This window comes from Gallinula chloropus, assembly GCF_964237585.1.
Source record: "Gallinula chloropus genome assembly, chromosome: Z".
In the NCBI taxonomy this organism is placed as follows: Eukaryota; Metazoa; Chordata; class Aves; order Gruiformes; family Rallidae; genus Gallinula; species Gallinula chloropus.
Window position 1 is genome coordinate 47,409,975 of NC_140089.1, and position 22,023 is coordinate 47,431,997.

Consider the following 22,023-nt stretch of genomic DNA (forward strand, 5'->3'; position numbering starts at 1 on the left):
CAGCCACAAGCTCTAACAGATTTCCTATAAACACTGTTTCTCACTTCAGAGTATGTGCAGGGTTAACTTCTGCAGCAGCTATCTCTCCACTCTTGCATTGCTCACATTAAATACTAAAAAAAAAACCCCAAAACCCCCAACCCCCCCAAAAAACCTACAAACCCAAAACAAACCACCCCTTCCAAAAAGTCTGATCTGAGACCAGTGCATAATTGTAGACATTGAACATTTTATTTGCTTTTTAGGCAGTCATCATGAACTTAATTCACAACTGCATTTCAGTTGTCAAAATCCAAATGAAAAAGATCATATATGAAATAAATTACTATATAAAACTACCATTTGTTTATTGGTAGGAAAGGAAGATCTTTCTATGACCAAAAAACACAATTTAAAAAAAAAATAGTAGTGCTGTTGGCCTAGATAAATTCACATAATATATAAAGGAAAAGATTTTTTTTTTTACCCTGAGCTACTGAAGACTGAGCAGTTTAATTTACTGATGACCTTTTACTTTCATTCCCATAGTTCATGAGCTGTAATTTACAAGACAGGAAGCAAAGCCCAAGCTTATATTTTGTACTAACTGGTACCAAGTACCAACTTGACACTAGGATGACACCAGAATAACAGAAAGCATACTAAATAAATAATTTAAATTCTACAATATTTATAGCACTACAGTTTAGGTCCCTAAAATTTTAAATTGAAGTAGGACAGTAAAAGCTACACAGTTATACAAGCATCTGACATGCCATGATATTCATGAAAATTTGAGATTTTTTTTATCCTTTATGTAAAAGGTGAGAAAAAATAAATAGAATGTATTTTACATAGAGTATCTGTAAGTTCATAAATTATTACTGTGCAGAAAATAACTAAAATAAATATCTTTGATCCTGCAAAGTATTTGAATATTAATTTTAAGATGAAATACCAGCCAATGATTCCTAAATTACATTTATGCAAATGAATAATACCAAACTCTGTATTACTAAACTTGTAACAGCATTCTTGTTTTTTGGTAAACAATGACAGAGAAAAATGAAGTAGCAGGCTGATGAATATCCATAAAAGGCTACATCTATAATGGAGCAAAAAAAAAAGGTCTTCATTAAAAGCTTTACTGATTCCATCCAAATCAATTCTACTCAATTCTACCTCACTATCTACCATCATGACAATTTAACTGCCTTAAAAAACACTTAAAGTACCTTATCACTTCTATTTGAACACCAGTAATCCTGCTGACAGAGCTACTTGACCTTTTTCTGCTGATTTCAGTCACTGGGAGGAGTTACGGGAACAACTCCACTGAAGGTGAAGAAAATCACACTGTCACGTCTACACAGTTAGTTACCTAGCTAGCTTAGCTGGTTGAAGCTGGAACATAGCAGCTTTATGTGGTATTTATGTCATGAGCAATCAATTTAATTAATTGTTTCATGGACAAAGACACTAATGTGCTGTTACACACTGCTCTGTACAACCGAAACCTTTGTTATACAATTTTTCCATTACCTACATTCAAATAATTTATTGCAACCTGTCTGATTATCAGTTAAGTGCCCATACAACAGCAAAACTTACTGAGGTACCAGGGACAGATTTCATTATTCACTAGAACCCAAAAGGAAATATAACAAATATACTGTAATGGTTTTATTTTACACTAATTTGCACGTAATACCACTAATTTCTCTGTCCAGTACTTTACGTAAACCAGCTTGTAAACTAAACATACTGATCTGTAATAAAATATTTCTGTTTTGGAAGAAAAACAAAAGGTTGTATGACCATTAGACAGTAACTGCTGTTCTCCAGCTTTCTGGAGACCAATTAAATTTATTCAAAGCTGCTAAATAATAGTATTTCACTATCAATGAATGAGATATATTCTTCACAAGTGTCTAATTTACTTTCAGGTCCAGTGTATTATTTTCTGAAGTACCTTAGTATAGAGTTTTCTGCATCTTTGAGATGTTTAAGTCATAGATTAGAATGTATTCTAGTAAATGTAATGTAATATTCTAAAGCTTATAATAGTATTTACTTGCATTACCTGACTATCTGACACAGAGGGAAATCGTGACTAAGATATTCATGAGAATGCCACAGTTTTGAATACCTCTGAATTTTTTTTTAGCCTAGGAATTCTGAGCTGTCCAACCAGATGAACTGGTATGGCAGCACTGTCCCAGCTCAACCGAAGTATGAGTAGAATCCTAATGCAGAATAGAACATCTTATATGACAGCAAATTGCGCACTAATGAGGTAAAGAAAACTTTTTAAAACTAAATGGCAATAGACATATCCTGAACTCTTTGTAGATGCTGTGGCAGAAAGAATGTTTTATATTTTCATTTGACTTTCCTTTAGAATTAAAAAACCCAAATTGAATTATTCAAAAAACGGAATTCAGTAAAAGATATAGAAAATCATTCAAACTTGTTTTGCAGGACCACGGAAAGTGTACTGCAAGATTGCTTCCCACAAAAAAAAAAATATATAATATCGGCAAATTTAGCAATAGGTGAATGTTTTTTAATGTTTTTTATTAGTCAGGAAAAATAACCAAAACAAACCCTTCCTGCCCTCCTGCATATGAAAAGAAAAATTTCAGGAAAATCATATGCATCAACACATATGTTTTCTTTTTCCATCCCTCAAAATGATAAAGTAGAGATGAGCTTAAATTATTTATTAATCAAAGCAGACTTGAGAATCAAATTCTGTTATGACTCTAAAAGTTATCACATTGATTTAAATTTTGGGTGAAATTGAGCCTCTAGAAAAGGTTTCAAAACCATATTTTTAAAACTCTCTAAAACAAAAATATCCATGTAGATAGATCAAGTTGTGTATTTTTTAATATATTGTATTTAAGCAAATTGATAGCATGCAAAAGTACAGACAATTTTATTTCTGATGTAATTTTTACTTAATCTTACATTCAGACCCTTTAAATTTTCTTCTAAAAGTATTTTTGAATAATGTAGTTCTATACAATTATTTGTAAAAATTGTTCTCAGATTTTTATTTTCTCAAAGCTTTATTTCAGGCAAAAACCAGTCCCAAACAGTTTTGAATATAAAATACCCTTATTAGCATTTCCTTGCTGCTTCTGTACATTTCACTATAATTTGAATTTGTTATTCCACAGATGTTCACACACATGAAATAGCTCTGGCTGAAACCTTTTGTTATGCTTGAATGAATTTTGACAACAAAGCTGGAATTGTTTCTGGAATTAACTGTATGAATATTCCTAACTCCTCATAAATGCTCATGAAAGCAGGATGCTCTGTAAATATTTCTTTGTAAATATTTTATCCTATTTACTTACTCTATTCAGGAGTAGTTTTCCCTTTCCCTTTGCTGTTCTCATTCCTACCTTTTCTCACCCTCACTCTTTTGCAAATCAGAGTCACATCACAAACACAAAACCAAAGTAGGGCAACACAAAATCAGCTTAAATTCAACTGTAGACTTCAATGACCTCATAATTAATAATTCTAAACCTCATGATTCAATGCAACTTGTAGAGCACCTACGCTATCATACACAACTTCAACATGTGCCCATTTGTTTTTTAATGTGTTTTAAAATGATGTTAAAAATTTTTTTATGAATAAGTGAAACTGTATAATGGTATTACAAACAATTTTGTAATTAATATGTTGAGAGAATGATGGCAATATTATCATGATGTTAGCTGGACTAGCTTAGATTTGCTGTTAATTTATAGAAGTACAATGATTACCTTTAGATTGGATCTTTTTCATCCTAGTTTCATTTTTTTATTGCTTCCACTAAAGCAAAGTATCAGCCTTAATTAACTTTATTTGCATACTAATGAAATGCAGGGAGTAAACTCTTCCTAATTACCTTTTGGTGACTAACAAACCTATCTGCTATAAGATTTTAAATTTCTCTTCCTTTTTATTTTAATGATTAGCATATGATTTTGCAGGTTGATCTCTTAAAAAAATGCTGAAAGTAGACCTTTCATTTTTGAGTGAGAAATGCTCTTTCTGTCACATTTTTCTTCATGTGTTCTTTAACTATTGATGTAGAACTCATTTATCCATTTTGATATATGTACTGTGAATTCTCAAAAAGTGATTAAACCATAGTGTTTTATTTAAAGATAAAAAAAGTTTACAGTACCATATTGAAGAAACCATCCTTTAAATACTTTTTTGTACTAAAAAAAAAGTGCAATAAGGTGTGTTTGATATGCAGTGAAACAGTAGTGTGAACATTAATTTAAAAAAATAACCAAAAAAATCAAAGAAGCTTCATGTATACATTGGAGAAAAAGATCTTGTAGCTCTGAAAACATTCACGTTTCCAGGCCACTTCTGAAAATCTGGCAATGCAAGCCGACAGCATAATTAAAATACATGGGTTTCTTCCTACTTCTGGGAAAGAGAAAGCTGTAGGCTAGATTTTTTTGGCTACTTAACTACTTCTATATTTAATTTTCTTCTGTCATATTCTAATTAAGTAATTGCGTGTGAATATGGGGCAAGGCAATAACACCCAAATTGTTGTCCAGCTCATTTAGCTGCTCAAATATCATGGGTATGTGCATTCTTCTAGAGCAACTGAGTTCTGAATTTTTACCTTTTAAGTTCCAATAGACCATTAATTCAGAAAAAGCCTGCATTCTTGGGTAGAATGGTTCAGAGTCCCATTAAGAATTCAATTATAGTAAGAATGGAATGGTGAATGAGTGGACAACCAGCATGAAATCCTGGTCCCACTGCAGACAAAACCAGAAGACTCAGACCTCAACAATGACATAACCTTCTTCCTGTATGGCAGATGCTTCTTTCACAGATCATGGTTGGGATATAAGCTGTCAAGAAACTTCCTATATGTGCAGTTGAAATAAACTGCCTTTACTGCCAAATTTCATCTGACTAGTCATCATGGAAATTATTGGCAAGTGGTGGACAGCAACATATCTTTCATGATCTGAGATCTTAATCATCTTGTTCATTGTTTCTATTTTTTCTTTTTTTCTTTTGAGGGGTTGGGGGAGGGTGGGGGAGATGGGGAGCATAGGGGTCGCAGAATATGGTATTGCTTTTTCAGTTTTGTTTCTTTTAGAGCCTCATGTGCAAAGACACATAAAAGAAAGAGACATTTCTCTTGCATCACCTATTCACAGTGGTGGAACTGAAATGGAAAAATAGCCTAGGTTTTCAACAAGCCTTTCAGGATCCAGAATTTTATGACACAGTTCAGCAGTGCTGTATAAAGCTATATGGACAATAAGGACTCCTTTGTTCAATCGTATACACAAAAGATTCATTATTTCTTTCTGCTTAACTCCCAGATTAATTTCAGAGTCATAACTTTGTCGGATACAGTTTGCATTTGACATGTATGACTCCTGTTCTTTCTTTTAATCATTTTGTAACTCACAATTAATAATGTTATTTCAATAGGAAAAAATGCAACCATAACTATTCATAACTGGCTTGCCATGATAATTTACTATTTCAACACTCTTTGTGTCATTTATCTGTTTCATCCTAATTTATTTGTATTGTATATTGGACAAAGTTTGCCTTAGAATTTCCTCTGAATTTGTGTAGAAACACATTGATAATGAGAAACACTTCTTGAAATCAGTTAGATCCTAATCCATTTAATTTGGACTGTATTGATATTGTGCTATTATTTAAAATTATAGTCATGCAACATTAGTCCAAAAGTTACATTCCATGTACAATGAACCCCTGCATTTATGTCTACTAACATTAAATAATTAAATCAGAGGTTTATAGGGTCTATTTTTCCATTAAAAAAATATTTGACTACTATTAATATTTGGATTTTTTTACTTAATTCTTGTTACTTGACTCTTCTATACATTTTTGTATTATTTCAAGCAAAACTGATGTCAGAGTAACAACTTTAGCAGTTAGCAGGATTATTCACTGGCTATGTTTAAGTATCAAATATTTGCAAAGCTTCAGGAAACCAGTGTACTAAAGATAATAAAAAGTTTGAAGATCATTTAACATCTTATACTTAGATGTTACCACTTTCCTTAGCTGCTAATGGACTGAAAAAACTTTTTTGTCATCATGCAGTTCAGTCACATTATCCTTTTCCTTTACAAAAAAATGAAATATAATCACAGTTAGCTTATTTACAAATTTGTTTCTGCTGTGATCATTTTCACTATTTAAACTCCATACTGTACTTTAAAAAACCCCAACAAACCTGTAGTTTTCTGTTCTTAATTCCTTTAATTTTTCCTAATAATCTTCTACATTTAGTAATCACAAAAGTATAGGGTTAAGGAACTATTCCCACCTTCTGTGAAACCTCCAACATTCCTGATAAATTTCCTGCTAATCCATACCTTTTCTTTGCAAATTGAAACAATGTAGATTTATGTGCATATTAGTGATGAATTTCAACAATTTGACCCCTAAATATTCCATGTAAAAACACTGTACTTTTTTCTGTCAAAAGTGCATTCCATTATACCTAATTTTGGCTTTTGAACAACCAAGCATATTGTTGGGGTGGGACCACAACCTGCTTATCTATACTGAATGTCAGGAAGTCACAATCACTCCCAAATACTAACTTTGACAGAACAAATTATTTTGGCTTTCTTCAAAGTGGAGAATTATCTATGTTGAAGCCAAACCCAATTAAAATTATCAGACAATTTATTTTAAAACTGTATCAATATGTTTATTGCTTCCATGAGATCACTTGCAACATAGAGAACCAACCCATGTTCTCCTAATAACAAATCTTTTTTGCAGTCTATATAGTTTAACTATCAATTCTTCTATGACTAAGCCCATTTGATTATAACTATGTATGTGTTGCACTTTTGTGCAGCTGTGCTGCTGAGATGGGTTTTGCAAGCAGCAGCTACAGCTCGCTGCAAGCCCCAGACAGTAAACATCGGCCTATTCAGGGCCAAAGTTGCTGCTGACCAGGGCTGAGCCAATTGGAGAAGGTCGCAGTGCCTCTGTGAATCACATATAGGAGAAAAAAACCTGCAGGCAGGTGCATTTTGCCACCAGATAAGGGAGTGAGAAGATATAACAAGCTGCACAGACACCAAGGCCAGGCCCAAAGGAGACAGAGTGGAGTGGGAAGAATGCAGGGAGAGAGATTCCCCTGCAGCTCGTGGTGAAGACCGTGGTGGAGCAGGTGTCCTCTTGAAGCCCGTGGATAAGGATAGGGAGCAGAGACATATATGGGAGTCTGGGCCCGAATGTCAACACCCTATGGAAGGGAGTCCTGCTGAGAGGCCTGTGGTGAGGAGATGACTCCCTGGTAGAGAGTACTCACGCGGGAGAAGGTCATGGATACGATTCTCGCATGGGTGGGACACCACGGTGCCACAGGGGAAGTATGTGTGTGTGTGTGTGTGTGTGTGTGTGTGTGTGTGTCTGTGTCTGTGTCTGTGTCTGTGTCTGTGTCTGTGTCTGTGTCTGTGTGTGCGTTAAGTAGAAGTGTTAATATCTGGGAAAGGAAAGCAGCTTGTGAGGAACCTGTGGAACCCTACTCCCCATTGCCTGCCTCTCCTCGCGCCATGTTGTGGGGGGAAGAAGGGAGTAAAATCGTGATGAAGTTTAAGTCTGCTAAAAAGTGGGAGGGGAGGAAGGTGTTTTAAGACCTGGCTGCACTTCTTATTACCCTACTCTGGTTTCCTGTATGTGTAGTTGTAGTATTAATAAATCACTTTTATGTCTTTATTCTGTTTTGCCCATTGCACTAATTGGAAAGTGATTGCTCTGTCCTTATCTCAAGTCCTAAGCCTACTGATATATATTTTCTCTCCTTTTTGGCTGGAAAGAGAGAGTGAGCGAGCGGCTTTGGTAGGCATTTGGCCTCTAGCCAGGGCCAAAACACCATAGTATGTATAATGAATTGCTCCATTCCAGGAGGGAAGGGAAGGGAAGAGAAGGGAAGGGAAGGGAAGGGAAGGGAAGGGAAGGGAAGGGAAGGGAAGGGAAGGGAAGGGAAGGGAAGGGAAGGGAAGGGAAGGGAAGGGAAGGGAAGGGAAGGGAAGGGAAGGGAAGGGAAGGGAAGGGAAGGGAAGGGAAGGGAAGGGAAGGGAAGGGAAGGGAAGGGAAGGGAAGGGAAGGGAAGGGAAGGGAAGGGAAGGGAAGGGAAGGGAAGGGAAGGGAAGGGAAGGGAAGGGAAGGGAAGGGAAGGGAAGGGAAGGGAAGGGAAGGGAAGGGAAGGGAAGGGAAGGGAAGGGAAGGGAAGGGAAGGGAAGGGAAGGGAAGGGAAGGGAAGGGAAGGGAAGGGAAGGGAAGGGAAGGGAAGGGAAGGGAAGGGAAGGGAAGGGAAGGGAAGGGAAGGGAAGGATGCTAGCAAAGTGTAATTAGATTTAACAGACGAAAGTGTGCATAATTGACAAAAAAAGACTGAAAATGGATGTTTAATTAATATGCATAAGAAAATTAATGATGTCATAAAGCTCTAAAGATTTATACAGAGGTATAGCATAACATGTAAGTTTCTTTCATTTGAGTAAAATTTTGAACTATATGTTAGTTACAAAGTTTGCCACACTGTCAGTGAAAAAGTATAATAAAATACTAGGCTTGGTGAAGAAAAAAAAATTACAATAACAAAAATTTCAAGTTGCCAGGGAAAAGAGAAAACAGTTTCTCGAAAAATATGCCCTGAATATCTGGTCCTCTCTTTCCAAAGAGTATCTGTATTTACCCTATTTCCTTTGAAAATGATGCACAATGACATTCATATGTTTGCATTTCTATTTGTCATTAAAGAATATAGGGATAATTTATGTGATTATTGTCTTGTTAAGACAACAAAATCAATTTAAATTTTGGTTTAGGAGTCTGTCTATATTTAGCTGTCTATATTTTATATAGGAATATCACATGAAGGAAGATTTTGGGCTCAGAAAGGATGAATCCGTTACACTAAAACTAATAAAACATTCATAAGTGCCTGAATGTACAATTTCACCATGGAAAACTTAGTGTACATGGGAAAATAATTTATTTCAGATAGTTTTACATTCCCATTTTTTTTGAGACTACAAACCTCAACTACAAGCCTCAGTAATAAAGAGTATGCTAAATATGTACTGTTTTAACATTGTGGGCAGATACAAAAATGCTTAAAAATCTTTTTAAAAATAGCATCAATCAAATAATAACATGTACTCACCCTCTCTTCGATTAAGCCTTGCAAATCCAGGGCTGTGACTGCTAGACAGCTCTGATGAACTGCTGAATGCTGACTGAGGCAAAGCAGACACCAACGGATCATCACAATTATCTGCCAGTGAAAAATATCACATTCAGGTTAATACATGACGACCGCTTACTGGAACTGTAACCAAAGAGAACACTTGAAAAATATCTGAATTAACCCTGTGTCTGAGAACAGCCCATCTCTAATTATTTCCTGTTGCTATGTTATATGTAAAATTGTCAATACTGAAGCACCACTTTCTTTTATTTCTATTTTTTCCTTTTTTTTTGTTTTTTTTTTTAAACCCAACGTTTCATGAGACTACCAGGGATTGTTTATTATATTCTTCAGATGAGTGTACTTGCCCACTTCTAACCTATCTTTTTACCTTCTGAGACCATCTGAGATCATACGAAAAATAATTCACAGATCAGTAACTAACATTTACATTGGTAGCAACTGACACCTCCTTTCTAGCCCTGGTTGTAGCATGAAGCTACAACCTCAGCACAGGATCTTTTTTTTTTTCTTTTGAGACCTGATGCCAGCACAGCTATTTAAAAAAAAAAAAAAAAAAAAAAAAAAAAAAAACACTACAAACAAAAAAAAAGCAAAAGAAAATAAAAAAATAAATTTATCCCTTTTAAGAATTGTAAGACTGATAAAATGGAAAATCTTTTGCTTTGTCAGATAAAGGCACATTTGATAAAGATACAGTACAAAATCATTATTGCAGTTATTAGCATGCAAGTCCTAACATCATACAGAATAAAACCTGAGTGTTTCAGAAAAAGAAGATTTAACTGCAGTTCACAATCAATGGTGCATAAGCAGGCAAATGCTAATCAATATTTTGGATGTTAAATGCCTCTCCAGCTCAATTACTATACAGGGCATGTGTTCATTTTCCATTTGAATTTGAAAAATATAAATTGAGAATCAATATCTGTTCTGGTTTTAGCTGAAGGCATACTGACTTTAAAACACTTGAAGAAGTGTAAGCAAGACCTTCCCTAGCTATACTCTGCTGGAATATGTTGTTTATAACACCAGCGGAAATTTTGTAAACTATTAGGCTTTATGAAATCATTCCTTTTAGGACAAATAATGCCTTCCTCTGAATGAAATTGATAAGTGACAAGCCACAGGTGGCTTTTGTATTAATGTCTAAAGGGGATTTTTTTATCACATTCATTGTTTTTAAAGGTAATTCATTTGGTTCTTTAAGCAAAACCTTTCAGAAAGAGAAGGCTTGACACTGACCATAACCGACACACTTAGAAGTTCTCTCAAATCCTATAAATAGTATCAAGTCACTTCAAAAAAGAGGATATACAAATTGTTCTTGATAAGCTCACGGATATAATACTTCTACCAAATTCAGAGTACATTTCTCATATGGAAGAAACAAAAACTTTTGTGAGTTTATTTCTTGCTCTATCTTTCTATAATACAAACTGCAAAATTTTATAAGTAGTCTTTGTTTTCCAACCACAAGCTCATTTTTCACTTCATTATCCACAGATCAGGCTTGTAATGGTGAAAGAGGCTGTGCTACTTGGCACAAATTGTCCATCTACTTACACAGAATTTAAAAAAAAAAAAAGAAAAAGAAACAAGTTTTCATTTTATGAACAAATGCATTACACTGTATCCTAGAAAAGAATATCATTAGTGAAAGTCTTCTTTACAGCACAGAAAATAAAAAGCATTTGTTAGTCATAAACTACACCAGAAGCCAGAGTATGATGCCACTGTGTTTCATACAGAAAGCTACTTATACTAATGCAAAGAAGCACTTCAGTTGATACCAAACCTTTTTTTTTATTGTCAAAGCCTACATTGTAAGCCTAGACATCAAGATGAACATTAAGAGATGAGAAAAAAACAGACATTTTCTTCTGAATCTATGTACATGATCTAGAATCATAGAATCACAGAATGCTTTGAGTTGGTCAGGACCTTGAAAGGTTATCTAGTCCAATCCCCCAGCAATGAGCAGGAACATCTTCAACTAGACCACATTGCTCAGAGCAGAGTCCAATCTGATCTCAAATGTTTCCAGAGATGGAGCAGCCACCACCTCTCCAGGCATCCTGTGCCAGTGTTTCACCAGCTCTCCTTTATGTATTTAAGGGCTGTAATAAGGTCTACCTGAAGCCTCCTCTTCTTCAGGCGGAGCAGCCACAGTTCTCTCAGCCTGTCTCCGCAGGAGAACTGCTCCAGCCCATTGATCATTTTTATTGCCCTCCTCTGCACCTGCTCAAATAGCTCCATGTCTTTCCTCTGGAGGACTCCAGAGCTGAAGTCAGTAGGATGTCTTATCACTTTCATAAGTCTCATATTTTCAACTTTGCTCTTCTGGTGAAGGGTGCCATGTGTTATGAAATAAATCACCAGGATTAAGGCCATATGATTAACACTTACAAGAACAAGCAGATAAATAAAGGCATAAGTCTTCATGACTCTTTAATTCAGAAGGAAAAAAAAAATCCAACATTTCCACCACGTATTATTTGGTTCTCCTGACTATACTTTTTACCTTTTTTCCTTCTAATGTACAACTTGAAAGGAATCAATGGTACTGTATTATTCTGTCTGGATGGTCTAATACACATATTTCTGTGACACACATAAATTGCTTTAAGATACTCCCAGAAGAGCTCATTGAACACTTACATTGTATCTGTCGCATAATAATTTATGTCAATCTCAATTTATAATAGAAAGGTACATAAACAGTTGAATATAGACATTATCCAAAATCCAACAGTGAAAGGCATGTTTTTGCCTATACACAATGATTAAAGAGAAATGAGAGATGTATCACAAACAGATCTACTCTGAATAATTACACATGTATTTTACAACAGCTGCTATGCTATATTTCAGGAAAATAATTTCATACCAAGTTTTTTCTTTTTTTTTTTTTTTTACTACTTGCACATGTTACTTAAAACATGTTCTGGTTGCAGCTTACAGTATGCAGTGTAATTCTAAATTTAGTAAGAATTCCAGAATTAAATCCAAACCACAATACAGATACTGCGTGGAAACAGATGGTCAGTATTGATTTATTTCTCACATTTAATAAAAATAAATAAAACTTAATCTGTACAGCATGACAATTCTAAATGCTTTCACCTACATGGAAGATATGCTACACAGTGAAACTCTTTGAATTCACATTCCACTGCTCAGTTCTTAATTTCTCCTGCATGCCCTTTCTTTTTACAACAGAATGGATCTTACTGCTGAAGGTGATCTCAGGCATATTTCACATAGCTCCTCTAGGCTAAATGAATACTTAAGTCATCTGTTCAAATATGAGTTTTAAAACAAAGAATATATTTTTTTTAAGCTGTGCAGCACATAGCTTTTATTAGATTTTTATGAATTTTTTTTTTTTGCCTGTTTTTAACAATACCTAAGGATACCAAAACTGTAAAAAAACCCACAGGTTTCAGTAGATGCACAAAAATTATGGTATCAAATAAAGTTTTGTGAAGGAAAGAATGTGCATTTACTTATGTGATTCTGGCATCAGCTTTTGGGGATACAACCGAGCTCTGACTTATAATACACAGCAACACTGCACCGGGAAGAGTGAGAAATAATTGTGAAATGCTAGGGCTGGCTAATGCAGTGTACTGACATTTAACTGTAACAGTTGCTATTAAAAAGCAAACAAACAAACAACAACTAAAAACCAAAAAAAGCAAAAAACCCGCAATGTCTGAAATGTGTAATCCTACAATGTCATTTACAGGCATATTTTTTTTTTTCCCATTTTGCAACATCAAGAACAAATTACAAATCCACTTATTTAATTTTTAATGAAATTAGCTCCAGCTTTTATACTGTTATACATACTTTTTTTCTTAAAATTTAGTTTACATAAAACTTTATCAACAAACAAGAACTACCAATTTCCTAATAAACTATTTAACTTTTGGTAAATTATGACATAGGTAGCAAAGAAAATGTTATAATGACTGGCTTCCCTAAAAAAACTATCTAGTTCTTCAGCTTTATCAAGGACTCAAAATAGTGAGTGCTTAATGAGCAGATTGATAAACATTGCAATATTGACAGAAAAAAAAAAAATCTGTTTCAGTAACACACATGAAAACAAAACAGAAAAAGAAAGTTTAGCAATCTTTCCTCCATTAGGGAAAACTAAACCACCTAGTTATCAGGCAAGTAGACCAGCTAGGGAAGACTGGAAATGCAGTTTTAGTGGATTAACTCTCATCTAGGAAATTTTTTAGTGTTCATTTTTACAATGCAGGTATAGCTGCAATGCTTATGAAGTATCAACTTTGCTGCCATTAATACATTCAGAACTTCATGAAAAGCCATGAGGTTCTTAAAAATAAGAGATATAGCAAGACCAGTACCTGCTAAAACTTTTTAAAAAGTTGACATAAAAAGTACCCTCCAGTATGTGTCCATTAAATCTATGATTCAGTCATGTGGACTTTAAAGCGTTTCTTTTCCTATTACTGTGAGACCAAATATCCTCAAGCTCATCTACTGTTTTCAGCAGAAGATATTTAATTTTCCCTAGGAGTGAGTGCATATCTCACTTTACTTAATAGAACCGTTAAATATGTTAATTGTGGTAATTTAGTCTTCAGTCCATGTGCAGGCGTGTAATTAGTTTTAAAAGATTCATTGAATTTAATGAGATTCATGTGACACAGATAAAAGGAGATATGCCCCTCTCCTTTTGCTGACAGGTATTGACCATTATGCTGATTATGGTGAATTCTTCATCAATGAGATAAAAATAATGAGGAGAAGTCAAGTTGATAGATTTACAGACAATTAGATCAGCTTAGTTTCAGGCCTTGCAGGTATATATTATGCAATGTCCCTTAATATGAAAATGGCCCGTTAAATGCTTCCCCTTGCATTTGTTTTCTGACCAGGGATAAGCTATTTTTGGTCAGAGAGCTTAAGCATGTCTTCATCATGGGTCTCCTGCTGCCCATTGTAGCTAAGAGTTTGGAAACAACTAAGTAGAAAAGCTGCACAGTTTCACGTGTGCCCCTGCAAACTCCTCAAAGCAATTCTTCACCACTACTGTGGCTGAGTTTCTCTAGCCATTTTGAGCTTCCTGTTACTTGGAAAATTGTGAACTTGTCATGGGTGATTGCCCCAGGCTACCTTTGTTTCTTGTTTTTGTTTAAACATAAGTTTAAAATTCATTGGATTAGTAGATCTATTTCTTGGAGGAGGGTGAAAGGAGGAGAAAGGATAGTTCAAGATAAAAATGTTTTTTAAGCTTCTGCAACAGATTCCGTGGGAAGGATTTATCAAGGAGATAATCAGAATTCCACCAAGGTTCTTTAATTTAATTTAAAACATTTTCCACTTTTCTGATACAAGTGCTAGCCATTATAGACCATGGTTCACAAAAATTCAGCTCAGAATTCTGACACTTGGCAGACAATTGTTCCTAACATATGTTCACAATAGGCATGTAATCTTTACAATAATAAAACCATGTGATGCCACACTTCATTCCTTTCAAAGAACCACCTCCATTTTATAAATGTGCCCATACTTAGATGCATAAACTCAAACTAATATTGGTTACTTAATATTTCAATTATCATAGAATCAATGAATGGTTTGTTTTGGAAGGGACCTTAAAGATCCAGTCCCCCTGCCATGGGCAGGGACAACATCCACTAGACCAGGTTGCTGAAAGCACCATCCAGTCTGACCTTGAACATTTCCAAGCAGACAGCATCAGTCACAACTTCTCTGGGCAACCTGTTCAAGTGTCTTACCACCCTTGCAGTAAAGAATTTCTTTCTCATATATGATTTAAATCTACCCTCTTAAAGCTATCTTTGTCCTATCACTACATGCTCTTGTAAAACATTCCCTCTCCAGCTCTTCTTTATGCCCTCTTCAGGTACTGGAAGGCTGCTTTAAGATCACTGTGGCACCTTTTCTTCTTCAGGCCGTCAAGCCAAACTTGTTTAGCTGCAAGCCGAACTCTCTCAGCCTGTCTTCAGAGGAAGGCTCCTCCAGCGCTCTGATCATCTGCATGGCCCTCCTCTGGGCTCCAACAGCCCCATGTCCTTTTCATGTTGGAGGCCCCAGAGCTGCATTCAGTCCTCCAGATAGGATATCATGAGACCAGAGTGGAGTGGGAGAATCACTTCCTTTAACATGCTGGCCCAGTTCCTTTTGATTCTGCCCAGGACATGGTTGGCTTTCTTGGCTGTAAGCATATAATACCAGGCTGTGTTGCAAATGTCATCCACAAATACCCCAATTCCTTTGTTTCAGGCCTGATCTCAATTCACTCTCTGTCCAGGCTGTGGTTGTGTTTGGGATCTTCCTGACCCACATGCAGGACCTTACACTTGGCTTGTTGAACTTTACAACAAAATAAATTTTGCATGGGGGCCACTTCTCAAGCCTATTAAGTTCCCTCTGGCTTCCCTCTATCATGTCAATCATACCACATGGCTGGTTCTCATCAGTGTACTTGCTGAGGGAACATTCAATCCTACTGTCCATGTGGGAGGCAAAGTTGTTAAGCAGCACTGGTCTCAATACTGACCCCAAAGAAATGTCACTCCTTGGTGACCTCCAATTGGACGCAAACTACTGAGGGTGCCCATCCAGCCAATTTCTTACGCACTGAGTGGTCCATCCATTGAATCCGAGTCTCATCACTTTAGAGACAAGATACTGTGCAGGACAATGACAAATGCTTTGCACAGGTTCAGGTAGATGACATCAGTTTTTTACCGTTTTCCACCAACATTGTAATACTGTTATAGAAGGCCACCAAATTTGTTAGGCATGATTTGCCCTTAGTGATGCCATGTTGGATTGTCACCAATCACCTCCTTATTGTCCATGTGCCTTAGCATAGTTTCCAGGATGATGTACTCCATGATCTTGCTGGGCATAGAGGTGAGACTGACTGGTCTGTAGTTCCCTGGGCCTTCCTTTTATCCCTTTTTAAAAATTGAGGTTAATTTTATCTATTTCCAGACACTGGGAAGTTTACCCAACTTCCATGACTTCTCAAATATGGTGGAGAGTGGCTTAGCCCCTTCATCCATCTTTTCTCTCAGGACCCACTGCTGCATCTCATCAGGACCCATGGACATACCCATCAGGTTCCTTAGATGGTCTTAAACATGATCTTCCAGTCCCTGCCTCTGCCTCCTGCAACTTCACCCCTTGTTGATGAAGACGGAGGCAAAATATTTCTTACCCCTATCCTGGGTAACGAGGTCTCCCATATCATTCTGGAAGGGGTGCCACATTTCCTCATGTCTTCCATGTATCACTAAATCTACCTACAGAAGCTTTTCTTGCTGCCCTTGATATCTCTGGCCAGATTAAAGTCTGTCAAGGCTTTAGTTTTCCTAATCTGATCCCTGTCTGCTTGGACAAATTCTCTGTATTCCTCCCAGGATACCTGTCCTTGCTTCCACTCTCTGTAGATAGAAAACAAAACACCTTTTTTGACCTAAGTTTGTCCAGTAGTTCCTTGTGCATGCATGCAGGCCCTCTCGTGGTTTTGCCTCACTTCCTCTTTGCTGGTATAAAAAAGTATCTTACACTATGTGTTTGATTGCCATTGAGTTTTCGTTGGGGATCTTGGCAACATAGACTATAGTTTGAAAACATTTTTAATATTGATAGGTAGTGACATATTAAATGTTACTAAGAATGCAGTTACAAGTAAAAAATTTCATTAAGTATGCCGGGTTTGGTCTAAGTAAAATAGTCAAAGACTGAAGCTATTTTAATGTGAACTGAAAATATCTTAAGTATTTATGGTAGTAAAATGTCAAGATTTTAGAGAAACAAACTTACATATAAGGGAGTTAAACATGTTACAGTTTGAATTAAAATAATTTGTGCTATCAAGGGCACGTTATCTTTTATTATCAGCATTTATTCTTCTGGTGTAGATGTGCGATATCTGAAAACTAATTTTGTAACAGAATGTCTTTTCCTATGAAATGTATCTTACACTCCTTTATTGGATTATAAAATTTTGACTTTTTTCTGTCTCATGATAATTTTTTAAAATTGGGAATATTTCAATATGATATTTATTCATTTGGAATCACATAAACAGATTTTAGTAATTTTTTTCAGAAGATCAATAAAATCATCTCTACCAAAATGAGGGTATTTCAAATGCCTTATTACCAGAAAAATACCAAAACCATTTTTCTTAATCGTAATCTAGCACATGCAGAAATAATTCACAGAGAAGAGGGAAGGGATTGTTTGGGGTTTTTTCAATTATAGTTTTAACATTTATTTTATTAAATCACAATTTGTTTATATGTAGAGATTTTTCACTGGACTGTATTTCACCCAAGAAAAAAACTTTTTGTATTTAATGTTAGAAAGGAGGCAAAATTTGTATCAAAGTGTTACATAGATAAATAAGCAATATAATTAAGTGCCAAAACAAAACAAAAAAAGCAATCCAGGATTCTGGCAATGAAATTGACAGAAGGAAAGCCATATTCAAGCAAAGGAATATTTACTTACACACTGAGAGTACCATTTTTATAATCACATTCAACAAAACAGTCTTAAATAGTCCACAAATAAAAATTTCTACATATTTGCAAAGATACTATCCAGTCTAAAAATTATGTTAGAAAAGAGGAACAAAAAAAATAAAAAAGAGAAACTCACAAATTTTTAGTATTTTCTTTTTCATATCAAAGGAAATTACATTTTTAACGTTCATCCTAGAAACAAAACTTTAGGAACTGTGTGATTCCTGGATGCTAATCACTTTAGGCAGTCTCTCTGAGGACAGCTTTGCAAATCGGTAGCAATACTCCGAGTCTGCAAGATGCTTTCCACAGACAAAATGCTGAAATATTGAATCCCCTCGGCTCCACTTTCTGCTCCAGTCCTACAGCTATGCTCTAGCACTGATTCCCAGACAACTTTTTACTGCAACAAACATCTACAACTACATATAATGACAATATTATATATTTATTAAACTGTGGCCAGCAGGCCAAAGGAGGTGATCCTCCCCTTCTACTCTGGCCTGGGCAGGCCCCACCTAGAGTATTGTGTCCAGTTCTGGGCTCCCTGGTGTAAAAAGGACAGGGATCTCCTGAGAGAGTCCAAAGAAGGGCTACAAAAATGATTAAGGGCCTGGAGCATCTCCCCTATGAGGAGAGGCTGAATGAGCATGGGCTGTTCAGTCTTGAGAAGAGAAGACTAAGGGGGGATCTAATTAATGTCTGTAAGTATCTTAAGCATGGAATGCAGGGGCAAATGGCCAGCCCCTTTTCAGTGGTCTGTGGAGACAGGACAAGGGGCAATGGCTGCAAGTTGGAGCACAGGAAGTTCCACACCAACATGTGGAAGAACTTTTTCACGGTGGGGGTGACAGAGCCCTGGGACAGGCTGCCCCAGGGAGGTGGTGGAGTCTCCATCTCTGGAGATATTCAAGACCCGTCTGGACACCTCTCTGCAATATGAGCTGGGGAGCTGCTTTGGCAGGGGGGTTGGACGCGATGATCTCTCGAGGTCCCTTCCAACCCCTATGATTCTGTGATTCTGTGTAATACACTCAATGGAAACATGAATGTTCTTTTTTATCTATAGATCTGGTTGTATGTTAAGAGGTAACATGTATGCAGGAAAAACTTCTACTTGCTTTTAAGCAGGGTGGAGGGAAGAAGTGTGAATATTCTCCAGTGGGAAATGATTATAGGTGAGGTTTTCTAAGTCTCATGGTTTTAGTACATTTATCATTATTTCATTTTGTATTACTATCACTATATTGGCATAGCAAAATATTCCCTTGCAAAAGAAGTGCAAGAGTTCACAAATAACTTCCTGTGCACCTGCCCCAGAAACAAAATTATTCATTAGGAGACCACTGCAGCTGGGTCATTGGGCATAAAAGTGGATTTGCAACAGCCATTATCAGGGATTGCTTCTCTGGTAAGGTAAGATAAGTTTTAAAACATCTCTGACTGTATAATAAAATTATAGCATCGATCATAGAATCAGAGATGGTCTGGGTTGGAAGAGACCTTAAAGACCATTTAGTTCCAAACCCCCTTCCATGAGCACGGACAACCTCCACAAGAGCAGGTTGCTCAAAGCACCATCCAGCCTGGCCTTCAACACTGCCAGTTGAAGCGACCTCAACCACAACCTCTCTGGGCAACCCGCTCTCATGCCTCATCACCTTCACAGTAAAGATATATAACCTAATATGTGATCTAAATCTACCCTCTTTCAGTTTCATTACCCCTTGTCCTATCACATGCCCATGTAGCTGTTTACAGCCCCTCTCCAGCTCTCACATAGTCCCCATTCAGTACTGAAAGGCTGCAATAAGGTTCCCCTGTAGCCTTCCCTTCTCCATGCTGAACAACCACAACTCTCAGCATGTTGATATCACTTGTAGTTGTTCAATGAGCCTTTAACAACTCTAGTTTTCTTTCAACTACAAAGCACTTGCCTTCCATTCTCAAAGCTGAGGCTTCAGATGAAGGAACAATAACATGAAAACCCTTCTAGCAGGTATCACAGAGATATAACTTAGACACAATTAATTTGGATGAAAGATAAATGCTAAGAAGGAATCTTTAAGGGGAAGCAATGATAGGCATGGAGCTGGTGACTTCCATTGATGCTTTGGTCAAAGATAGGAATCAAACTAGTTAGTTAGTACCCTAGCCCGTGACCATCACTTCTAAAGGCACAGTGCTAGCTCTGCTCTGCTTGAAAGCATCTGGCACAAGTAGTTAAGTAAATAGATCTGAGAGTGCTAGAGGCAGTACAGACAAAATCCTTGTCATGGCGCTATAGGAAAAGTGGAAACAAGAAAGTGGAAACACTTACTTATTAATTTCAGGATTAAAAGGATCAATAGCCAATTGACTCCACTTACACACTATAAAATTGTTCCAGAGACAAAACAGAAAGCCAATAATTCATACATATGCAGTCTAATTGTATTTTACAGTGTTGTAAATTCACCTTTTTCTTCATAATTTTATAAATTTAAAGACATTTCCTGATAGGAAATAACAGCTTTCTCAGAGACTAGATTTCTAAGACAACATCTTAGGTCTATGTTCAGTTGTAAGCCTTTCAATCTTGTTATCATCTCTCCATACAAATGAAAAATCTCCTATCTTTGCTATCAGTTATATTATTTCAAGTGCAAGTTTATGCAGAAGGTGAGGAAAACACATCTCAAATTCTTTAGCAAGACAATTCCTTTAGTCTTTTTCTGCAAGTCTTATTTTCCACCCTCTGCATCACTTTATCAGCTTACTTTTAACTATCAGCATTTGCATATCTTTCTTAAAGGAAAGCTACCAGCACATATGTAAGTAGCAGAGGTCAGTGCTGTGTGCTGAAAGCAAACTGATTCCTAACTTCTACTCGTTATTTCTTTTTTTCAATTACTTCCAGACAGTGTATTTGTCAAACCTTTGCCAAGGACATTGCACAGGTCCCATCATAAAGAAGTTTTCCATAATGATTTCTTACGCATTTCTTAGGTCAGTACTTCTTGTTATACTTTCCCATTTAATGGATGTAGCCTGAATTGGTTGATCCCAAATGTACACTATACTACCCACTCTACATTTATCTCAATAAAGCACATGTTTTTTATATTGGGAATACGTAACTTGACAATTCAGATCCTCCTCTGATGATTAGCTACCTGTCTTTTTAATTACTTTTAAAATTATTTAAATTATCTGTAATTATCATGTTTGGTTTTTTTGGTTTTGTTGGGTTTGTTTTGTTTTGGTTTTTAATCCTAGTGTATGTCTGACAAAATAGGACACGAAGCAGTACTTGTGTCTGTGACATCCTTCTAAGCAAAGGTCAGTCTATTGATATCACCTTATTCACAGCCACACATTTTAAGATTGGCATTAATGCACTTTTTAATGCAATTTAAGATGCCCTACATTAACAACATAGAATGCAAATCTTTTAATCAAAGACTTACACAGCAATACGTCACACAATTTAACTTTATGCATGTACATAAAATTAGAAGTGCTTTTATCACAAATTTCTAATTAATATGTCATTTACGCCTTCAGATAATTACTGAAAGTTTTAAGTTCAAGTGATCTGAATATTAAACCTGCCCTGAAGTCCTGTACTAAACTCAAACCCATTTACTACTATAGTTTGTCTTCATACATCATGTCTAAGTCTTTGACGGTATGTTTCTGTCACTAAAATCTATCACTCCAGTGAAGTCCAAATATTACTCCTTTTCACTTAAAAGGTTTTTTAATTAGTTTATAATAAGTGAATTAAAAAAAAAAAAAAAAACATTATGGGCTTTTTAGAATGCATGGATGTGGTGGTTCCACCCCAGGCAGTGGCTGAGCACAATATGCCACCTGCTCACTCCTGGAGGAGAAACAAAAAGAGCCTCCATGGGTTGGGATAAGGACAGTTTACTGATAAAATCACAATGAAAGTAAAACAATAACAATCAATTACATTCACACCCGGTGATAACACAGAGTACTTTACTGACCAGAGGATTACAGAGTATTACCAACACCATGGCCCCACCCAGACTGTCCTAGAGACACCAGGGAGCACCCCTCCCCAACCAGCCCCTTTTATGGGAGAGTGATGTCTGCTGGTGTGGAAAGCAGCCTGGGATAGCTCAGTTCACCTGTGCTAGCTGCTTGGGGAGGTTGACCCTGTACTGGCTAGAACCAGGACAATGGACATGCGTGGACCACAAGCAGTTGATACTTCTTTTG

The 22,023-nt window shown here is 36.3% G+C and overlaps 1 protein-coding gene across 1 annotated transcript in view; it reads right to left on the minus strand.

Annotated features, from left to right (window-relative positions):
• The window catches only part of CNTNAP4 (contactin associated protein family member 4), a gene marked incomplete at both ends in the record, with an annotated part of 252,498 nt that overhangs the window by 198,608 nt on the left and 31,867 nt on the right, over positions 1 to 22,023 (minus strand). The window contains one exon of the mRNA XM_084278758.1: positions 9,200 to 9,310. Coding sequence (XP_084134884.1) covers positions 9,200 to 9,310 — 111 coding nt within the window. The remainder of the gene's footprint in view (positions 1 to 9,199; positions 9,311 to 22,023) is intronic.